Source organism: Microcebus murinus, chromosome X, assembly GCF_040939455.1.
Source record: "Microcebus murinus isolate Inina chromosome X, M.murinus_Inina_mat1.0, whole genome shotgun sequence".
NCBI lineage: Eukaryota > Metazoa > Chordata > Mammalia > Primates > Cheirogaleidae > Microcebus > Microcebus murinus.
In genome coordinates this window covers 45,506,648-45,528,192 of record NC_134136.1, presented here as the reverse complement: position 1 = coordinate 45,528,192, position 21,545 = coordinate 45,506,648, and the positions used below count along the sequence as shown (strand labels likewise).

General features: G+C 38.5%; 1 protein-coding gene across 2 annotated transcripts in view; it reads right to left on the bottom strand.

The window, feature by feature from the left end:
* Positions 1–21,545, bottom strand: part of DOCK11 (dedicator of cytokinesis 11) — a 177,445-nt gene that overhangs the window by 80,163 nt on the left and 75,737 nt on the right. For both annotated transcript variants that reach the window (XM_012739482.3, XM_012739489.3), the window contains exons 14-23: positions 20,021–20,103; positions 17,180–17,302; positions 16,594–16,670; positions 13,809–13,993; positions 13,651–13,716; positions 11,785–11,880; positions 9,666–9,789; positions 5,381–5,502; positions 4,808–4,894; positions 3,546–3,635 (exon numbers count right to left, since the gene is read on the bottom strand). In XM_012739482.3, coding sequence (XP_012594936.2) covers positions 3,546–3,635; positions 4,808–4,894; positions 5,381–5,502; positions 9,666–9,789; positions 11,785–11,880; positions 13,651–13,716; positions 13,809–13,993; positions 16,594–16,670; positions 17,180–17,302; positions 20,021–20,103 — 1,053 coding nt within the window. The remainder of the gene's footprint in view (positions 1–3,545; positions 3,636–4,807; positions 4,895–5,380; positions 5,503–9,665; positions 9,790–11,784; positions 11,881–13,650; positions 13,717–13,808; positions 13,994–16,593; positions 16,671–17,179; positions 17,303–20,020; positions 20,104–21,545) is intronic.

Genomic DNA, 21,545 nt, shown 5'->3' with positions numbered 1-21,545 from the left:
AATAAACAACCAAACAAAAAAACACCACTGCCACCAACAGAACCCCAAACAAATAAAGAAACAAAAGCCACGGTTTCTACCATCAAGCAGTTCATAGTCTAAAGAGGATTAAGACACAGAACTAATTCATTGCAATACCAACAGTAAATGGTATGATAGCGGTATATACAAAATGTACAAAGGAAGGAACAACTGAGTGTGTAAGAACATGGGAATGTCTGATAAGGGTTCAGAGAGGAGAACAGTAAAGGACCCATAGGAGAAGCCAGGTAGAAAGGAGAGATGGGCATTCCCTACAGAAATGATCTCCCTGTTACCAGTGTAACTACTCTATAATACATTCTCAACAGTGTTTTTTTGTTTTTTGAAACAGTTTCACAGAGTGCTCTTTTTCAAATGCAAATTCGATAGTGACATCTTACCCTTGTTAAAAACAAAACAAACCACCATGAACAAAGAGCTGTCATGGGCTTCACATCCCCTTGTTGCGCACCACACTTTAGAGCCATGGTCTTTTTTTTTTCCTATGTCCTTCCAACATGCCAGTATAAGGTGTTTACACCTGCTACAATATTCTGTTATTCTTTTAAACGGCTTGATCACCTAAGGTTGTCTTCCTCTCATCAGTTTCCTTTCAGTTTAAAATGTCATTTCCTCAGATAGGCCTTCCCTGACAACTCGAGCTGGAAAGTTCCTGTTAGATCCCATCAACCTGCTCTTTTTTCTTCATAGCACTCATCTTTTATTTATTTATAATCTCTCTACCCCAACTAGAGCAGGTCTACTTTCTGAACTGTTCCCCATTAGATTCTCAGCACCCAAACAATGTCTGGCCCCTAGTAGGTGCTCAATAAGTATTTGGCCAATGACTGAATAAATGAAAATAAGGAACCAAAAGGTAAGATAAGCCAGGCGCGGTGGCTCACGCCTGTAATCCTAGCACTCTGGGAGGCTGAGGCGGGCGGATTGCTCGAGGTCAGGAGTTCGAAACCAGCCTGAGCAAGAGCAAGACCCCGTCTCTACTATAAATAGAAAGAAATTAATTGGCCAACTAATACATATATAGAAAAAATTAGCCGGGCATGGTGGCACATGCCTGTAATCCCAGCTACTCAGGAGGCTGAGGCAAAAGGATTGCTTGAGCCCAGGAGTTTGAGGTTGCTGTGAGCTAGGCTGACGCCATGGCACTCACTCTAGCCTGGTCAACAAGCGAGACTCTGTCTTTAAAAAAAAAAAAAAAAGGTAAGATAAACACGGGCACCCTCTAGACTATTTTTGTATTATTGACATATTTATTGTCATTTAGCTTACGTGTGTCCTTTCTCTTCAGTTAGGTTGTAAGATCCCTATGGACAATGACCCTAAGTTATTCTCCTCTGCAAGTCCCAAAGATCTAGAAAAATACCAAACTCATAATAACTGCTCAAGAAGTAGATGGTAAATGAATTGATGATACAATGTCATTTACAGGGACAATAGAAAGCGAAGTGTGGTAGAAAGAATACAGAACTGGGAACCATGAGACACATGTCACAGCCACAGCTCAGCTCTGCCACTAACTAGCTGACTACAGGCAAGTCACTCTGCTTGGGCTTCAGTTTTCTCATCTATAAAAAAACAAATCTCTAGAATCCTGTTCAGCACTAACATTCTGTAAAGGAGCTTGGTGATTTCTAAAATCACATAGCATTTCACTCACTACCACTAGAGGGCGAGCGTAGGTCACATAAACAGAATTTTTACATCTTAAAAACACAAATATGGGCACTTTTTTTTCTGTTTTAAGAATACCAGTATATGAAAGTGATGTTCTGTTCCATTCCACTGTTAAAACTTTTACAAAGCTTCATCAGTGAAGGAAAAAGCCAATGACCTTAATAGTCAAAGTATACATATAGCTGGAGTCCTAGATATTACCTGAAGAAAGAATTTCAAAGTTAGATGACTGTTAAATAACACTTCTTAATGATAATTAAGAACAATAGCCACCACTTACTGAAGTCTCCCTTCTTCTCCTCTTCCAACAGTGTATTTCATATACAGTGGGGAGACTAAAAACCAGTCACATCATGTCACATCTCCATTCAAAGCCCTCCAAGGCTTCCTATCTCCCTTGAGAGTAAATTCAAACTCCTCACCATGCCCTATGAGGCCTCACCCAACTAACTCCCCAGATACCTTTCCAACGTATTGTCCTATAATTCTGCGTGCCAGCCATACCAGAATGCTTGCTGTTCCTTGAACACATCAAGCCAAACTCCTCAGGGCCTTTGTACTTGCTGTTCTCAGCTCTCCTCCAGAAATCCACATGACTGGCACCCTTATTTCCTTTAGGTCTCTTCTCAAATATCACTTTACCAGAGAGCTTTTAGGCTACTTTTAAATAGGAACTCCTTCTCATTCTTTGTTCCCCTTCACTATTCTGGTTTTCTTTATAGCACCTGTTACCACATGATACAACATATATATTCATTCTGTCTCCACAAGAAAGTAAGCTCCTTGACAATAGGGATATATTGTTTATTTTCTTCACTTATATTCCCAATGCTCAGAATGATGCCTGGCCCATAGGAAGCACTCAAGAAATAAGTGTGGCATCAATGATCCCTACCCGGCAGATACCCTATCTCATTTAAGCCTCACAATCACCCCACAAGGAGGGGCATTATTGTTAGCCCCACATGACAGATGAAAAAACAAAGTCTTTGAGAAGTTAAGTTACTTGGCCAAGGTCAATCACAGACCTAGTAAGGGAAAGATTCAGGATACACACTCAGTTTACTAGTATAAAACCCATACATTTTATCTCATGTCATACTACCTCTCTGAAAGAAATAAACATTTTTGTTTCCTGAGGATATCATTAAGTAATAGCACAAGCCCAAAGGGAAATCCTGAAGAGGCTTCATTTAAAATCAAAATTCCTCCGACTAGCTACAGCTAACCTATTAAAGGAGCAATCAAAAGAAGAGAGCCGCTCTCGGGCAGGTTATGATAGGCGCGGCAGCCCTAGCACATAGGGAATAACAGTCTCAGGTCCTCTATACATGTGATAAGCTATGGTATTCCTTAAGACTGTCCCCTACACAACACGCAGAAAATACATGTCCTTCTCTCTTTAGTTGGTCTTTTTGTTTACTCTTTCATTCGCGGACCCGGGAACCATTTCACATTTCATTCCTAGCAAAAGTGCTTCCATTCCTCCTGGCCGTTTTCCCTCCAGCATTGTCTACTTTTATTGGGCAGTCAGCAGGAAGAGAAAAGCCCTGAAAAATCAATGTATGGAACTGAAATAAACATTTTCATGAGATTTTCAAAACTATGATGTGCAATTCTGGCTATAACATTTTCTTCCTAATGTAGCAACTCTGCTGTCTGCTTCTAAACAGCCACTTGCTGGAAAAGTACATAACAGAAACTGTTCTCGTGAGGATATACTGCCAGAAAGATGTTAAAGTGTTTGTTTGCTTTTTTTTCCATAGCAAAATGTGGCAACAGAAAGACGTGAAAAACAAATCTTTCACAGAAAGCTGCTGTTCGTTTACCTTTAAATATTTAATGAGCTCTCCTGGAACTTCTTTCGAGCCTGACTGAATCAGCTGGCAATGATGGAAGAATTTGTGCACATGCAGATCCTGGAACACAGATGGAAACAGCCATATGAAATTTGATTCATTACCCTAAACGCAGGCTCTCTACCTCTCTCTCCTCCTGCACCTTGCAAACCTATCCACCCGGGTGTTCTAATGCCCACACTCGGCAGCTGCAGCTACCAACACGAGTCCACCTCCTGAAGTCCTCTCGACCACCACACAGAACAGAAAACCCAGCTAAACTTGACATGCACTAAGCAGGCAGGGGAGGCCACAATTTATGCCCAACTAGTCAAACGTTCATTTAAATCCCTCACTCTCCCTTTTTTTTGAGACAGAGTCTGGCTCTGTTGTCTGGGCTACAGTGCTGTGATGTCAGCCTAGCTCACAGCAACCTCAAACTCCTGGGCTCAAGCAATCCTCCTGCCTCAGCCTCCCAAGTAGCTGGGACTAAAGGTGTGCACCACCATGCCCGGCTAATTTTTCTATTTTTAGTAGAGATGGAGTCTCACTCTTGCTCAGGCTGGTCTCAAACTCCTGACTTCAAGAAACCCTCCCGCCTTGGCCTCCCAGAGTGCTAGCATGAGCCACTGTGCCTGGCCATAATTCTTTTTGAGTAGTGTATTCTCTGAAGTTGGGCTGCTTCTCCATCTTAATGAAATAAGCAGGAATAGAGGTGAAGAAATTGACAAGGGAAGAAAAAGCAGGAGCAGGAAGTTACCAGAACAACAGTCTCAGGCATTCAATACTCAGCTTTACCATGGCACTTCACTGGCAAGGAAGTCCATCGGTCCTATATGGAGTCAATATACACTTATTCTATGGACAAAATGGGCTACATCAGAACTGGGATAATGCAATCTGTATTTTGATCTGGTTCCCCTACTAACTACTGTGTGATCTTAGGAAAGTAAGTCACCTAACCTGACTGAGCCTCAATGTCTTCATCTATAAAATGGTGAGTATAGCTTTCACGTTCCTTTCAGAGTTTTGTGAGGCTCAAATCAACAAGATTTGAGAAGAAAAAGATGTTGTAATTGAGAGGAATTATAAAATTTGAGCTAGAAAGGTGTTATTAGAACATTAATGAGAAAAAAATCTTATAGGCCACAACTTCTCTAAGGCTGTAGGAATCGATTATAGTTTATTGTCTATATTAATCAAGAAATATACTCAAGTATAAAAATTGATAAAATTCAGACAATACAACTTACTTGAGTATAAATGGTAGACTCTAAGTGGCTTTTAATCTTCAACAAAGGCTTTGCACCATCCACCCACTTAATATCCACATTAGATTGCTGTGAACAGAAAATTGAATTTCTATAGAATAGCAATGGATAGATGAACAACATATAACACTTTTAGGCATCTCAACATTTTTTTCAGAGATGAATGTACTCATTTTACACAAAAAGATTACTGGAGAAAATAACCTGCCCTTAGAATAAATGTATCCTAAATCACTTTACATTTCTAATCCTTTGCAGACTGATACTTTTATAAATTATAATAAGAATTGCTTCAATAAATGAATGTTGAAACATGACACATAACATCACAGCCCCAGTTTTAAAAATTATTAGAATCAACAGACATAAAATTACTTCTCAAACTGTTATAAACTCCAAACATGCATTTCCCATACTTATTTTCGTTGAAGACCAGCACCATCCCTCAGATCACACTTTGAGTAGCATTGTCCCAAATGATCAACTAGACCAACAGAATTCTATTTTTTAAAATATTTAATCATGATTACTTCAACAAATGTAATATTTTCCTACCCTTCTTGATTCTGCATCATTCAGGTTCAAGTAGCCTGGGGGAAGATTGGCGGAAACTGGCAGCTGCTGCTCAAATGTGATGATTCTACCATCCTTCAGTAAGGGTACCCAGGCAAACCCAACTGCCGAGACAATAATCAACCATGAGAAAGGAAATAATAAATGCAATTAGCTACACAAATGTCTGAGTGCTGGGGGGCAGAGCAGGGTGGCAATGTTTCTAGGGATCTGTATGTGGGAGTCCAGGTTTTGAGGAACTGAGTGTTCTGGAAGGAGCAATGGGTTAGGATGGCCTCCGAGTCCCAGCCTGGCCACTAATAAGTAAATAACTATTTTCTTGACCTCTTGACCATAAAAATGGGAACAACAACATATAATCTTTTTATCTAAAAGAGTTATTGAGAGACTATAGGGAAATAATACATGAAAATCCTTTAAAACTTCAAAGCACATCAATATCATTATCTTTACACTCTGGGGGATATTTTTTGGTAGATTTACTTTTTAAAAGGCTCAGTTTCCTCTCATCCATCCTTAACCTAAGAGTACAGAGTCTCACAGCTGAGACCATCTCAGATAACAATCACATGTTCCAAAATTTCTTATGGCAGGCCTAGGGTGAGGGACTATGGAAAATTAAGGTCACAAATCAAGGTTACACTCATCTTTCTACAAAGCAGTATGCATAAATCATTTAGTTAGGCAGAGTTTTCCTGCTTACAGAAGGAAGAGGTATAGGTGTAAGTAGGAGAATGTAGCCAGGGACTGGTGTTTATGACTTGAATCCACTGAGAGATTTTCCCCAATTTCTACATTTCTTAACAGTTCTACCCCAAAAGAACCTTTGGGCTTTCTATTAGAAAACTCATCATGTTCTAGCTTAAAAAGCCAGAGCCATCTGTGTTGCTCAAGTTCAGCAGTGTCAGTATTTCCATTATAGAGATTGCTCTGGGATTCAAGTGTTTATAACTCAGTTGTAAAAAACCTTGCTTTGGACTGAGTTTTGGCAAATGAGAGAGGGTATTGGCTGCACAACACTTTTTAAAGCCACTACTTTCTGATTCTTTAAAATTCTTTGCGTGACTGTGTGTGTGTGTGTGTGTGTTACACTGTGAACACAGAAGTCAACACAAATCTGGCTAGAATGTTTTCATTTACATGTTTAATTTGGCAAATGTTTTAATTCTTAAAAGAAGACTAAAACATTGCTGCTTCTAAGTAGACCAAATGGCTTTCTCAGGCTCTGAAATGTGCCTGAAGGGCATCTTTACTAGCACAACTTCAGAAATGGTTTCCCCAGACCTTCTCTTTTATAAAAAGCAGAGGAAAGTAACATGAGTAGAAGCACCATTAGAAATGACTCTGTCAAAGCAGTTAGACTGAAAATTTGACACATGAGAAAAGATTTCCAGACTGGAAAATAGGAAAATGAAAGGAAAATGTATTTCTTGTTCTTTGCATTTTTTCCTTCATAGAAATTTTTACTGAGACATAATTCAGATACCATGTAATTCCTCTAATTTAAATGTGCAATGTAATGGTTCTTAGTATATTCACAAAGTTGTGTCTCTACTACCACTATATAATTCCAGAACTTTTTCATCAACCCAGAAAGAAATCCATAGCCTTTAGAAGTCACTCCCCATTTCCCCTCTTCCTCTAACCCCCAGTAACCACTGATCTACTTTCTGTCTCTGCGGGATTGTTCAGACAACATTTTTGAGCTGTAGGTTAATCAGAGCATGGCCAAGTGTGTCCCCTAGTCAAAACGCATAGAGAGCACTTGGAAGCTATAAAGGTACGACGGCAAGCACGCCATCTGGCTCAAAGGTAGGAAGCCACTTAAAGGATGGGCAGATAAAGGTGATGAGTAGCACACAAAATACCCATCTCATGCTCCACTGGGCATCTTACTCACTGCTGTCTAGAATTCGGATACAAAAATAGTAATTTATCTTTCAGGAGGTACACTGTCTTAGGTTCTCGTTGTTTTGCTTCTCTTAGCAATCCTCAAAGTCTCTATGCTGAACTAAGTGCAATTTTTATGGGGACAGAGAGAGAATAGGACCGTACTAGCTACAAAGGCAACTCCCTCCTAGTCAGGTAGGTCTGGGCACTTAGAGGTCTCACTAGTACTATGTTTCCCCGAAAATAAGACAGGGTCTTATATTTCTTTTTCCTCAAGAAGATACCCTAGGGCTTATTTTCAGGGGATGTGTTATTTTTTTTTAAGTACGGTACAACAATCTACATTTATTCAAATATAGTTAAGTCGTCTTCTTCTGAAACATCATCATAACTTTCCAAACCCCGAATTCCATCCTGAATTTCTTGCAACTCAATTTCCTTTAGAACCATTGGCCCCTATCTCTCATTAGGGCAATAGAGCAATAGAGCTCTCATGGGGCAGATGAGAAGGGCTTCTTTACCCCTCCGCAACGAAATGCATGAGTTGTGCAGATACGCTGTGTAGCCATGCCCATCACTAGGTTTCATTTTTAGGGTAGGGCTTATGTTGCGCAAATGCTTAGAAATCCTGCTAGGGCTTATTTTATGGGTAGATCTTATTTTCGAGAAACACGGTACCTCAAACTCAACATCAATCCAAAACCTGCCACCCTTACCCACAGTTCTGCTCCTGGCAATACCTTCTTTCTAGCCACTGAGTTTTGAAATTTCAGTACTAACTGAATCATCTCTCGAATAGCCAGTCATTTACCGGGTCCAATATATTCTTCTGCAAATCCCTCTTTCTCCAACCCTCTACTACTACCCTGGTGTGGTCCCTTCCTTCCTGGACCTTTGAAATAACCCCTCAACTGGTGTTTCTTCTTTGTCTTCCTGCTCCTGCTCACTTTGCCTGATATATTGCTGCCAGATTGGTTTTCCTGAAAAACAGTTCTGACTAGTATTTCTACCCCCCTCCTTCGATAGTTCCATATTAGTGACAGAATAAAATCAAATCCATAGCCTGGCATTCAAGGCTTTCCACGATCTGACCTGACATCCTATGATACCCCTCCTAGTACCCTGCACTCCAGTCTCAGTGAACTTCCCCTTGATACTCTGCCTCTGTACAAGTTATTCCTTCATCCCAGAATTCCCTACTTCCCTGTCATTTTTGCATTATCAAGCTCCACCCCATCCTTTAAGGCTCAAACATCATCTGATTCTGGATGCCCTCTGACTCCTAGCCACCCACCCCTCCACAAGCTGAAAAACTCTCTCTCCTTTTGAGTTCACATAGATAGCACTAGTTTCTTGGTTAACTACCACTTTCCATCTTGTATCATAATTGTTTATATAGGATTCATTTCCCCTACTAGATCATACGCTCACTTAAGATAAGATCTGTGTTTGATTCTCTACTGTATTCTGTATACTACCTATTAAAACTATAATATCTTATATATAATAAATATAAGCTGAGTATCCCTTATCCAAAATACTTGGGACCAGAAGTGTTTGGGATTTAAGATTTTGGGGGATTTTCGAATATTTACATTATACTGGTTGAGCATCTCAAATCCGAAAATCCAAAATATGAAATACTCTGATGAGCATTTCCTCTGAGTATCATGTCAGTGTTCGAAAAGTTTCAGACTGTGGAGCACTTCGGATTTTGGATGCTCAATCTATATGCAGAAATATTTGCTCAATGAATGAATGGATGATACAGATTAGCCTGGATCTGAATCTCAGGGCATGCTGATGTTCATAAAGTGATTGTGACAGGCTCTGTCCACAGGGCCTTCTATGTTCTCCTAAGGATGCTTCCCATTGGCTTATCTAAAGCCTTGCTGAATGGGCCAATGACTGGGGCTTCATTACTAAAGCTTATTCAACTTCATTAAATCTGTTCTCTTCTCATTAGAACCAGGCAGCCCCCAACCTCCCTCGAGCTCACAGATGTCCCTGGCTCTGGGCTCACTTCCCTCTTCCTCAGTGAACAGAACTGGAAAATTCTGGTTGCTGGGCAATTTTACATAAAAGAAATAACAAAAATACCATATCTCAATATGTGTTTCTCTCTGAGAATAGCAATATTACTTTATGTTGCTTATAGTAGTCTAAGAACACTGGCAAGCATTTGGACAATGACATTTGGTAGAAATGATAATAAAATGAACATATAATTCATCTTTTACCAATGAACTTTTTAACTCAGAAATGTACTTTTTAGTCAAAGAAAGAAGTGGTCTGTAGCTAGATGAAAAGAGGTCATAGCCTAGATAATTCCATTCCAAATTAGCTGCAGGGAAAAACACTTAAAGAGTAGACATACCTGGAGTTTCAACTGCATCCTGCTTTTTGGTTGTTCCCTTTGTGTTAATTTCACAACTTACATGATAAAAAGTGAAAAGCAAATGATGTTTCTGATGCAGGTAAATGGGGAGCTCAATTTTAATCTGAAATGACAGCAAAAGTACATATGGCACTTTGTTTTAATTGTCAGGCTGAACTGTCAGACATTTAGTCTATTTCATCATACTGTTCCAAAACTACTTCGTAAATGACTGGCCAAGTGGCCAAATAGTAGATATCATTTAAATATATTTCAAATGCTTTTCTTGTCAGTTTCAGTTGACAATATTCTCCTGAGTTGTGAGGACTGATTTATTACTTTTGCTCAAGAGTCCAGCGGATTCTCCTGGACTCAACTTTGCAGCAGGATTTTCTTAAACAGTAGATCAAAAACCACATCCTCACATCCCAGGGATACTTTGTAACTCAATTTAAGTCAACGAACCCAATCCATTTAAACTGCGCACTGAATTCAAAAGGATACTTTTTTCTAAGTTGTTGCTTTCTTTTTCATGAAGAAAAATTAAGCCTTTAACAAATAAATGTGCAAAAGGTCACAATGGTATTATTGTACCCACAATTCACAGTTTATATACATTTTTCAAGGAAAACACAACTTACTCTTGAATAAAGAGATGAAAATTATCACCCATACACATGAATTTAGTTAAAAATTAATACCTGTGACAGAGCATCTCAAGTAATTTTCTAATCAGAACCCAACTGAATGTTTGTAATGCCTCCTAGAAGAATGTAAGAGACAGATTATGGATTGAATGCATATGCTTGTACCCATACAGGTACACATAGTGAATGATTGAAAAGCATGTTCATTTCAGGTATCCTAAAAATTATGTGGATACTTTACTACCTGATCAAGTTTTCTGTAGTGGCTGGTGTTGGTTATAGTGATAAATATATAACAGCTTGGTAATAGATATCTGGCACAGTTATCATTCACACAAGGCATGGCTTTGGTATTATAATCAGTGTCAATTGTAGGTATATTTCACTACAGAACATGCCTATTCACAGCATCTAGACCATCTGGGTATCTAATGCTCTGCTGCACATAAATATGGGCATACTCTCTCCCTGGGTGACAAAAATGCAAGGCACTACTATCCCTCTTTCCTACTCCCGTGAAACTAGGGGAATTGGATTGAGAAAGAAATGAGCAAGGCCTAAAGCTGGGGTATAAGGCCTCCATATAACAGCAGGTGGACATGCGGAAACAATGACAGTGGGGGGCGGGGGGATGGTTTCAGACCAAGCCAAGAATAGAGACACTAGGACTGAGAAACAGGAACAGCAGAGTGCCGGCCTGGGGTGCCCATCCAGGTTCCATGAAGACACGTAGGAATCAAAAGCAGTCTACGGATTTGGATGCATCAAATACATACAGACCAGGAGAGACTGTGACAGAGACACAGTGAGACAGGCTGCAAGTACACAGAGATGAAGAGGTGGAGTAGGAGGAGGAAGGAAAGAGAGGCAGGGTCAGAAAGGCAGCCTCGGGAGGAAGCGCAGAGACCAGGACACTACACCACACCCCTCTATCTGCTTTGCATCCAGGCATGTAGGGCAGTCAGTGGGATTCCAGTGGCCCAGCTGTGCGACTGTGTCCCCACACAAAACCACAAGGATGCTGTTTTGTGATCGTCTCAAAAAAAAAAAAAAAAGAAAAAAAAAAAAACCACAAGGAGAAAGATCTTCGAAGGGCCTTCAGAAAATCTCTTCTGAATTTCTTATTTTAAAGCTGAAGAAATGGAGGCTCAGAGAGAGGAAGTGACTTACTCATTGTCACCGAGCCAGCATCGTCAAAGCTACGAGGGCTAGAATCCTAGCTCCGCTCTGGTATTTGTTTCCTACGCTGTTATCTCAAGTCAAAGAGCCCCTTACATTTGTGGGCATATCTTCCACTGTCATCAAAGGGCACCGAGCAGGCTGCAGCCCTTTGTTTTTGAAGTGATATTTTCTACTTTCATGGAACAAAACGTTCAAGGATTGAAAGTGCAGATAAAAAGATGGAAATGATTCAAAGAGAGAAAGAATAGCAACTGCTGCATTTTATAAATGTCAGAACGGTATGTTTTTACCTCATCATAGAACTCTGGGTTTTGGTTGTGATGAGAGACAACAGCATAAGCATTTGTGGTAAAAACAGATCCTGCTGCAGGTTTTCCATAAATACACTGCAAAAGAAGGAAACAGAGTCACCACTCTAAATGCAGGTCTTTAAATCTGATGCTATGGAACCATGTACAGTTAGAGGCATCTGTGACCACAGGGCCACAGCTAAGCCCACCTGGCTGTCACCATGAGCCTGTAAATTGCAAATCATTTACACAGTTGCTTCAACACCACCTCAAACGCCTAACTTGGCTGTATGGATGCTTTTGAATTTCTGGCCATCAAAGAAATGTAATTCTAAACTAGTTGACTATAAGAACCTACACACTTCTAACCATCTGGGGAAAACAAAAACAAAAACATTCTCAAACCAGGCCTGTAAAGCTTACATCTCTCATGCTACTTGTGTTTCTTAATATGAAAGGCTCCCTCAGCCAGTCGGCAACATTTGTTGAATGCTCATTGTGCAGCGGGCAAGATGAAGACTTGTGTTTTTTTTTGTTTTTTTTTTTCTAAAGTTAGCACACACATTCCTAGCCTAAAGGAATTAAAAACTAAATGTCTATTAAGCTACAGACAAGCTTACTGTTCTCTCACATTTTTAAATGTGGTACTTTATGAGCCACTTTTTATAAAAATCACTGGCTTTCTGTTATACCATAAAATAAATGGTAAGGCTTTCTATGGTTCCATGGAAAGATCTGATTTCATTTCTAGTGTGAGTTTTTCACTTCTATGGGCCTAACAAGCTCAAGGATGAATATGAGTCAGCATGCCAACATACTAATTGCCTCACTCTGTGACTTCAGAGCGAGCCTCCAGACCAGCTAAGAAATGAAACAGAGACTCCATATGAGTGAATATCCATCTCTTCTTAAATATGGTTATGAAGGCAATTTGCAAGAACTGCTGGGAAGTAATCTAAGACTCTTGGGGTATACAAAAGGATATTGCATGGAGGAAAAGGAACAGTTGTTCCCATCTCCACCGAAGGGAGAACCAGAGAAAATACACTCAATTCAAGCCAGCTAATCTTTAAGTTTCTCTGGGGGAAAAAAATATCTTTTCAAAGGTAGGGGCTGTTAAACATTCAATTACTTAGGAGAATTCCAGCCTCTTTTCCTAGGCGGTTTGAGTGGAAGACTAGCCATCCATTTGTCTAATTTAGGCTCAAGCTAGATAAATGAGGAACCAGATAAACACTTCATGATGCCTAGATGTTCTCGGACTTCTCTTCTAGGTCTCTGATTAATGGGTTAAAGGGCAAAAAGCAAAAACCAGCTGAAAAGAGTAAAAATGGAAAGGCACTGTGATGTGACAGGTATTTATGGATTGCTGCATCAGATAAGACTGGGATTCTACTTTTCAAAGATCACAAATCCAAGTTTGGAGGCACCATTTCGCCAGTCATGGAGCAGAAGTCATATCTCAGATCAAAACAGACATGCTGTGCTTCTGTCAGCTGAAAGCCTGTTCAGGTTTCAAGGAGAAAGAAGTTTATAGTCCCCTGATGGTACCATTATAAGCTATCAGGTCATAAAAAAATGACCTTGTGATTGGGCATTAGAAGGAACGCAAAATCAAAGTGGAGGAAAAGCCAAACCTGGTATATGAAGCTCACCCATTTTTAAAGCTATACATGCTCCTACCTTATTTTGTTATTTATTACTATTTAAACTAACCCTTATAGTTAATGTATAAGAGTAGAAGAAAACATTACATTTGTCAGGTATAGTACATTTTCTTTTTGATGTTTAAACAAATTAAACTTAGAACATGAGACAACCAAGTACCAAAATCTCCATCTCTGCTTATCAGTATCATAAACAAACCTTTAGAGCACTAGCGTCACTTTCATCTGAATCCCGGAATTCCACACAGACTGCAATGTTCCTCGCCTAGAATGATTAATCGTCCAAAATGAGTCACACAATTAGAAGATTATAAATAACATTTTCTACTCCAAAAATGTATAGTTCATATTATTTACCTTGGCAAATGTTTTCTGGCTATCGTATTTTAATTGCAAGGGATATACATACAGATGGTTTTTGTAAATAGTAAATGGATAACAATATTTTGTCATTTCTGGAACAAACTCTTCAACCTCCACAGTAATATTTTGACAATTCTTTTCAAAAGGCTTCAAGGGCACATATGAAGAAGTAATACAATCTACAGTAGGGAAAAAACAGGCAAAGATCATACAATTTAACAATCATTAACACATTCTTACATTTATAAAAATATACAAGGATTGTATTCTCAAAGAGTGATTTAAAAAACAGAATTCTTAGTAATTCACAAAAAGTCATACAACTACTTTAAGAACCCAAAAAGACAAGATGAAGTAGCCCGATGCTGATTTTAGTGGAACCCTTCACATCAGACATGGATTGCTATTTCATTCTCAATGTCGAGTGATTTGCCAAATATAACACATCATAATTTTGACAAATTTAAACTCTGCAAAGAAATCCATTTCATTTTCCCTCCTGTGGCTGCAATTTAGCTTTCACTGCAAATTTTTATTGGTATCAGGGAAATAACGATAAATTTATGCCTCCAATTAGCTTGTGGCCAAATCCCTTTTAAAAATTTAACTTGGTGCAGGTGCAAATTTTCACCTAAGAAATAATGGAAGCCTTTTGAAACTACAGATCTTATGATATGTTACCAATAATAAATTCAATACTCCCAAATGTGAAAAATACTAAACGTCAGAGAAGTTTAGCAGAATATGTTACTGAAGTAGGTTATTCATATACTCAAGAGGCTCTAAGACTGCTGGTCCTCACTGCAGAGGGGTATCCACAAAGAAGGAAGACCCAGGGAGAGTTGGATCTGAGACAGAGTATTATTTTTGTTGTTGGATTTATTTTTCTATTGGAGCAATACATACTTATAATAGAGTATCTGAAGGTATAAAGATAGACAATAACAACTGATCATTCTACTACCCAGAGATAACTACTGTTAAGACCTTGGCATATTTTCTTCTAGTCTTCTTTCTATGCATGTTTTATATAGTAATATAAAGCTCCTACTCTATGTATAGAACTTTATCTTGATTTTTAGACATTTTATCTGATATCTCATTTCGTGAACTCACTGTAAATATCAGTTATAATGGCTACAATAAAGTTTCATGGTATCAGTGTACGGTAATTGTCTTAACCATGCTGACAGTATTGTTTCTGGTTTTCCCCCAATATAAATAACACTGCAAAGAACATCTTTATGCATAAACTCCTGTCTACATTTCAAATTATTTCTTTAGGAAAGAATAATCCATTGTACTCTTAGATATTTTTAAAATGTCAATTAGATACCACTCCCCTGCTTAAAATCCTTTAGTGACTTCTCACTACACTTAAAATACAATCCAATCTTTTCAGGCATTACCATGGTCTGTACAATTCCTTGCATGACCTGATCCTTCCTACTTCATCTCCTATCTCCACTGTTCCCATCACATACTACACTAGAGCCACATTGGCTTCTTTTCTGTTCATACAAATCCAGCTTGATTCCACCTCAAGGTCTTTACAACATACAAGATGCCTTCAGTCTGGGATATACAGTCTGTTCAATTCCTTAGCTTAAGAGAGGCCTTCCCTTGGCAAGCCCTTTTGAAGCAGCTCACCCCTATTGTGAGCTGAGATTACTCATTTATATTTTGCTCGTTTGCTGTCACTCCTTCTAGACTCTAAACTCCATAAGTTTAAAGCATAGTAGGTATGCAGTGTTTATTCAATAGATACTTATTTAGCAAATGAATGGATAGAATCTCAAAATTGGAATGCCTTAGTTATGAACATCTATGGATATCTATTGGCAAACTGTACTCCTAACTCATGACAGGTGATGGTGCCTGTCTAAAACCTAGCCAGCATTAGATAGTTTCACTTTAAACATTTTTGTAAATTTGACAGATAAGCAAAAGCATCTTGTTTTAATTTGCATTAGTGGCATTATTACTAAGATTGAATATTTTTCAAATATTTACCAGCCACTTCATTTTATCTCCTGCAAATTGTCTTTTGTGTCTTCTGTCCATTTTTCTCCTGGGATCTTAGATTCTTGTCCTTAGACAAGAAAAGAAATCCTCCTCCTTTTTGAACTCTTAGTTGACAGAAGTAGACACTTATCCAAGGCAAAAGGCAGCAGAAACTGAGTGGGGCACACTCACAAAATCATATATTATATATGTAACAGCATCCAATAAAAATCAACGTAATTCACTTCCTAATCTGTAACTATTCATCATGAACACTGGGTTGAAAAGTGTCCCCTGCTCCCAAAATTCACATCCATCTGGAACCTGAGAATTTGACTTTATTTGGAAATAGGGTCTTTGTAGATGTAACTAGGTAAGATGAGGTCATACTGGATAAAGGTAGGCCCTAAATCCAATGACTGGGGTCCTTATAAGAAGGCCATGAGATGACAGAGGCATTGGAATGATGTAGCTACATGCCAAAAGATGCCAAGGATAGCCAGGAGCTACTAGAAGCAAGGAAGAGGCAAAGAATAATTCTACCCTATAGCATTCAGAGAAAGCATAGCTCTGCCAACACCTTGATTTTGGACTTCTAGCATCCAGAACTGTAAGAGAATAAATTGCTATTGTCTTAAGCCATCTAGTTCGTAATACTTTGTTATAGCAAACCTAGGAAACTAATATACCATGTAAACCTCAATAAAAATATTGAAAATATAAAAACCTGAGATTGAAACATAACCCTTAAGGTCTATTTACAATATGTTCTTACTTGATAAATCCACAGGAACACATTCTACTGTGATATTTAGCTGCCCAGGAATAATCTGCAATTTCGTCTTTTCTGGCCTAGGTATAAAATAAGAATATTTTAGAGTTAAAAATCATTGGTTACTGTACATCCAAACTTAATTTTTTTTTTTTTGAGACAGAGTTTCGTTTTGTTGTCCAGGCTAGAGTGAGTGCCGTGGTGTCAGCCTAGCTCACAGCAACCTCAAACTCCCAGGCTCAAGCAATCCTTCTGCCTAAGCCTCCCGTGTAGCTGGGACTATAGGCATGCGCCACCATGCCCGGCTAATTTTTTCTATATATATTAGTTGGCCAATTAATTTCTTTCTATTTATAGTAGAGACGGGGTCTCGCTCTTGCTCAGGCTGGTTTCGAACTCCTGACCTCCAGCAATCCACCCGCCTTGGCCTCCCAGAGTGCTAGGATTACAGGCGTGAGCCACCGCGCCCAGCCCCAAACTTAAAATTTTAAGCATTCTCTTTTTCCTATATACGTGATTCACAATCATTTAAGGAAATTGATAAATTCATCTATTATTTTCATTTATTGCAGAAACACCACAAACTTACTTCTTGTATTCTGAGAGCAACTTGAGAATGTCTTCATTTGAAAGCTTGCTACTGTCTTGTTTATACAAAGGAGAAAATCTCCCATCGAGATCCAGAGAACCTTGAATATCTTTGAAAATGGGTCTAAAACAGTAACAGAAGCAGTTTTTAAAAAAATTCTTAAGCATTGATAAGATAAAATTAGCACTGGTAGGAATATAAAATGGCAAAATCACTTTGGAAACAGTTTGGTGGTTTCTCATTAAGTTACTCTATGATCTTTCATTTCAACTAGCATGCATATTTATCCGTGCTACATTAATATTCACAGATTTGTTATAGCTCAAAATCAGTAATAACCCAGATATTCATCAACAAGGGAATGGATAAATTGTGGTATATTCATACAATGGAAAACTATGCAAAATGAAGTACTGATGCACACAGCAATATGGATGAACCTCAAAAACACACTGAGCACAAAAAAACAAATATAAAAGTACACACTGCACGATTCCATTTATATGAAGGTTTAAAATAGATAAAAGTCATCTATAGTAATAGTCAGATCAATGGTTGCCTGGGGTGGGGTGGGTTTGTTGACTGGACAGGGGCATAAGGAAACTTTCTGGGGTGATAGACATGTTCTATATCTTGGCTGGGGTGGTGATTACATGACTGTATACATCTATGAAAATCCATCCAGCTGGACATTTAAAATGTGTGCATTTTATCAAAGGTAAAGAATATCTCCATAAAGTTCATAAAAATTAAATTAGATCCTTAAGAAAAATGTATATAGACAGATTACAATATACAGTTGTGGCCTTCTGTATCCATGGGTACCACACCCTTGAATTCAACCAACAAAGGATCATAAATATTCAAAAAAAAGAAATTACATCTATACTGAATATATACAGATTTTTCTTGTCATTATTCCCTAAACGAATAAAGTATAACAACTACTTATATATAGCATTTACATTGTATTAGGCATTATAAGTAATCTACAGATGATTTAGTATACAGGAGGACGTGCATAGCTTATATGCAAATACTACTCCACTTTTTTATCATGGACTTGGACATGCGTGGATTTTGGTACCTGCAAAAGGTCCTGGGACCAATCCCTGACAGATACCACGGGATGACTATATATGTAGAGTTTCTCATATGAATTTGAATTATTCCCTCCCCCTCTTCTTCTCCCATTTTTAAGCAGCTATTCTACTGCTAATATGGAAAGTAATATACAGGTTCCCAACAAACTAGAAGCAGCTATAGTCAGAAACATAATTCCCCCTGGCAGAGCCTGTGAGGATGTGGTTATAAGCATTAACCCCATTGTTCCTACTTGTAAGCATACCTCCTTTATTTCCAGTAAACAGGGATTTATCATACATCTTTTACATACTCCAGCAAAGCCTTCTGAGTGAGTTCCTGATACTGCTGACAACCAAAACAACTCAGAAGGAAAAAAAAATAGCATAATTCCTCATCAGAACTAGGGATGAAAGCTAATTTTGAAGACTTCAAAATTATTATAATCTTTCTACTGGCAAAATAGCAGCAAGCAGTTACTGCTACTGACCAAAAGGGGCAGTATGCCATGGTAGTCTAGAGTGTGCTCTGAAGTTAGGTGCTCTGAGTTCTGATCCCTGCTCTGCCACATGCTGTGTGAACTTGGGCAAAGATTTCTGTCTTTGTCTTTATTTTTTACTTTTGTGCCTCAATTTCCTCACCTCCAATATGGGGATAATAGCCCTCACCTCTTAAGATAATATACATTAAGCACTTAGACCAGTGCCTTGACAGAATTAGCAATTAATAACTGTCAACAATGATAGCAGCAGCAATTGACTTTTCAGGCTGGGGCATTACAAGCACGCTTATATTTACAAGCCATTCTTCACCTTCTATAATGCCCACATAAACCAACCTCTGCTACTCTGCTACTCATTTGTCTTTGGCTATCACTTTTTTTTAACCAGATAAACAATGACAATGGTGACTTTTCATCTACCAACAAACAATATATTTTAAGATCCTCCCAAAAAAGAAATGATTAGAAAATAGTGAGTTAATTAACTTAGACTCTCCTACCCTTATGCTACTCCTCAGTACCCACTGAACATAATTGATTGAATTATTCAGAAGAACATGGTGCCCTTTCCCCAGAAGTTCCAGGGAGCTGTACAGGTTGTACCACAAACAAGCCATGAACCTGTACTTCAAAAGGGGCGATAAACAAGAAATATGCTTTAAATAATCACTGCATGTAGACTTACAAAATTTGGAGAAAATAATGTAACCTATCATCAGATATGAGGTATAAATAACTCGTACTTTCAAATACGCTACCCCCAAAAGGTTGGCAGAATTTGTCATCAGGAAGTAAGAAAATCTATTAGTTAATTACACACTTGCATTTAATGACTATATTGTCTTTGAATTTTTAGTACATTTTCCAGAATTATTCTATGATCGTCTTTCAAAGCAAAATCCCAACCAACTTTGAAATAGTGGGCATACTGTACATAATTCACTATAATTTCTGGTTTTCTGGAAAAAATTCTACCACTTTAGCAAATAAGTTCTGCTTTAAAATGTAGTAAAATTTAAGTGGTGTCAGTCAATCAGTAGCCTGAGCCAAAGAAAACTTCCCTAAAGCAAGACATATGAAATTATGACAGGGTCTTTGATGCACAGCAAATTCTAAGATAAAGAATTCTTATATCCCAAGTGTCCCAAGATATAATTGTTCTGCCAGACAGAGATCGCTGAATGCTGGTAAGGACAACAGCCTTCAACTACACATATGAGAATGAACAAAATGGTTAGAATTATATTCGTACAAACCTGGCAGCCCAAGCAAAGGGCATTCTGTATTGTCCAAGGCGGCTGCACACTTGCTTAGCTGTCCTGTGCACCTTCTGGGCTGTCTAAAATCAGAAATAAAAAGACAGCCTCATATTTGTCCAAACTGCCATGGACACACCCAGAAACATAACTTCCCCAACTTATCAATATAAAACATCAAAAAAAAAAACCCAGAAAAAATGTAGAAATAGCCACAAATAGGTGGCTGAGTGACACACAGCAGCTACCCATTTTCTAAGATCAAAGTATTTCATAAAAGTTTCGCATTTTCTCATTAACAGAGCCTTCTCCATTATATTAATAGGAGCAGACAGACAAAAATAGATGGAGGGCACATTTGGCACCAAACACTTCTACTGGAAAAATCTTTAGCAGTTTTAATGTGCATTTCCTCTCACACAGCAGGCAGATGCTCCTCATTCTTGGAAGAAGTTTGCTCTGGATACAGTTGACCTTTCTACTCTCAAGATAAGGAACAAGTGACCAAGAGTGAATGCAATTAGTGTGTGTAGGAGCTGCTGTTTGCACAGGCACTGAGAGATGACAAAAGAGATAAACTGCCTATAGAGTCAGAACAGGCTGCAAAGTGCCGGCTGCATGCTTATCCCTAGAGATACAGAAGGCTAGAGGCTTTTATCTATACTGTTGAGACATTTTCCCCCACAAATTATTCACATCTCATCAGCATCTTCCACTTAATAAACACTATTTGGATACACAACAAAATGCCACATACAACAGATTGACACTTTACAAATAAGCAGTAGCTGGAGTGCCACTAATGAACTGATCCACGAATCCTTTCCCTCCCTGGGCCTCAGATTTCTCATTTATACAATAAAAGGATGGGATTAGATCAACGATTTGCAAATAGTTGGATTTCATAGTACATGAATTTGGATGGTGATATAGGGTTACCAACTTTAATATTCAACAAAATAAAATAAGAAATCCCTACTATTTAATATGCCAACATTTCATGAAATAAAGATAGGCATAACCTTTAAAAAAGGAGGAAAGACAAAAATCTCAGAGTAAAGGGCAGCCCTTCAAATTAAATACGTTTAGCTCCATGAAATGCTCACTGTGTGTTTGTCTTTTCTCATTTTATCACAAACAGGAGTAAAGCTGGGTATGGACTGGCATTTGAGAGCTATTGGACTGGATTGTCTTTACCCTCCTAGTTCTGACATTCTAGGGCTGTATGGAAGGCTGTGAGAAAGGAAAAGAGTGGCTATTGCCAAGGATACCATGCCAATTAGCAGATGTTGCCTAAAAGCCTTTAGCTTTTATTCTGATAAGCAAGCAGAAATCAGATTGTCCTGTTAACTGAACGTAAATGAAAGGGGGAAAAAACCCACTATGTTCAAGCTTTAGCATACATACTCACATAGTATACAATATTTTCAGAATATATAGCATGCTTAGAGACTATGCCCCCCAGCCCCCAAGAAGGGCATAGTCTCTAAGCATGCTATATATTCTGAAAATATTGTTATTTAAA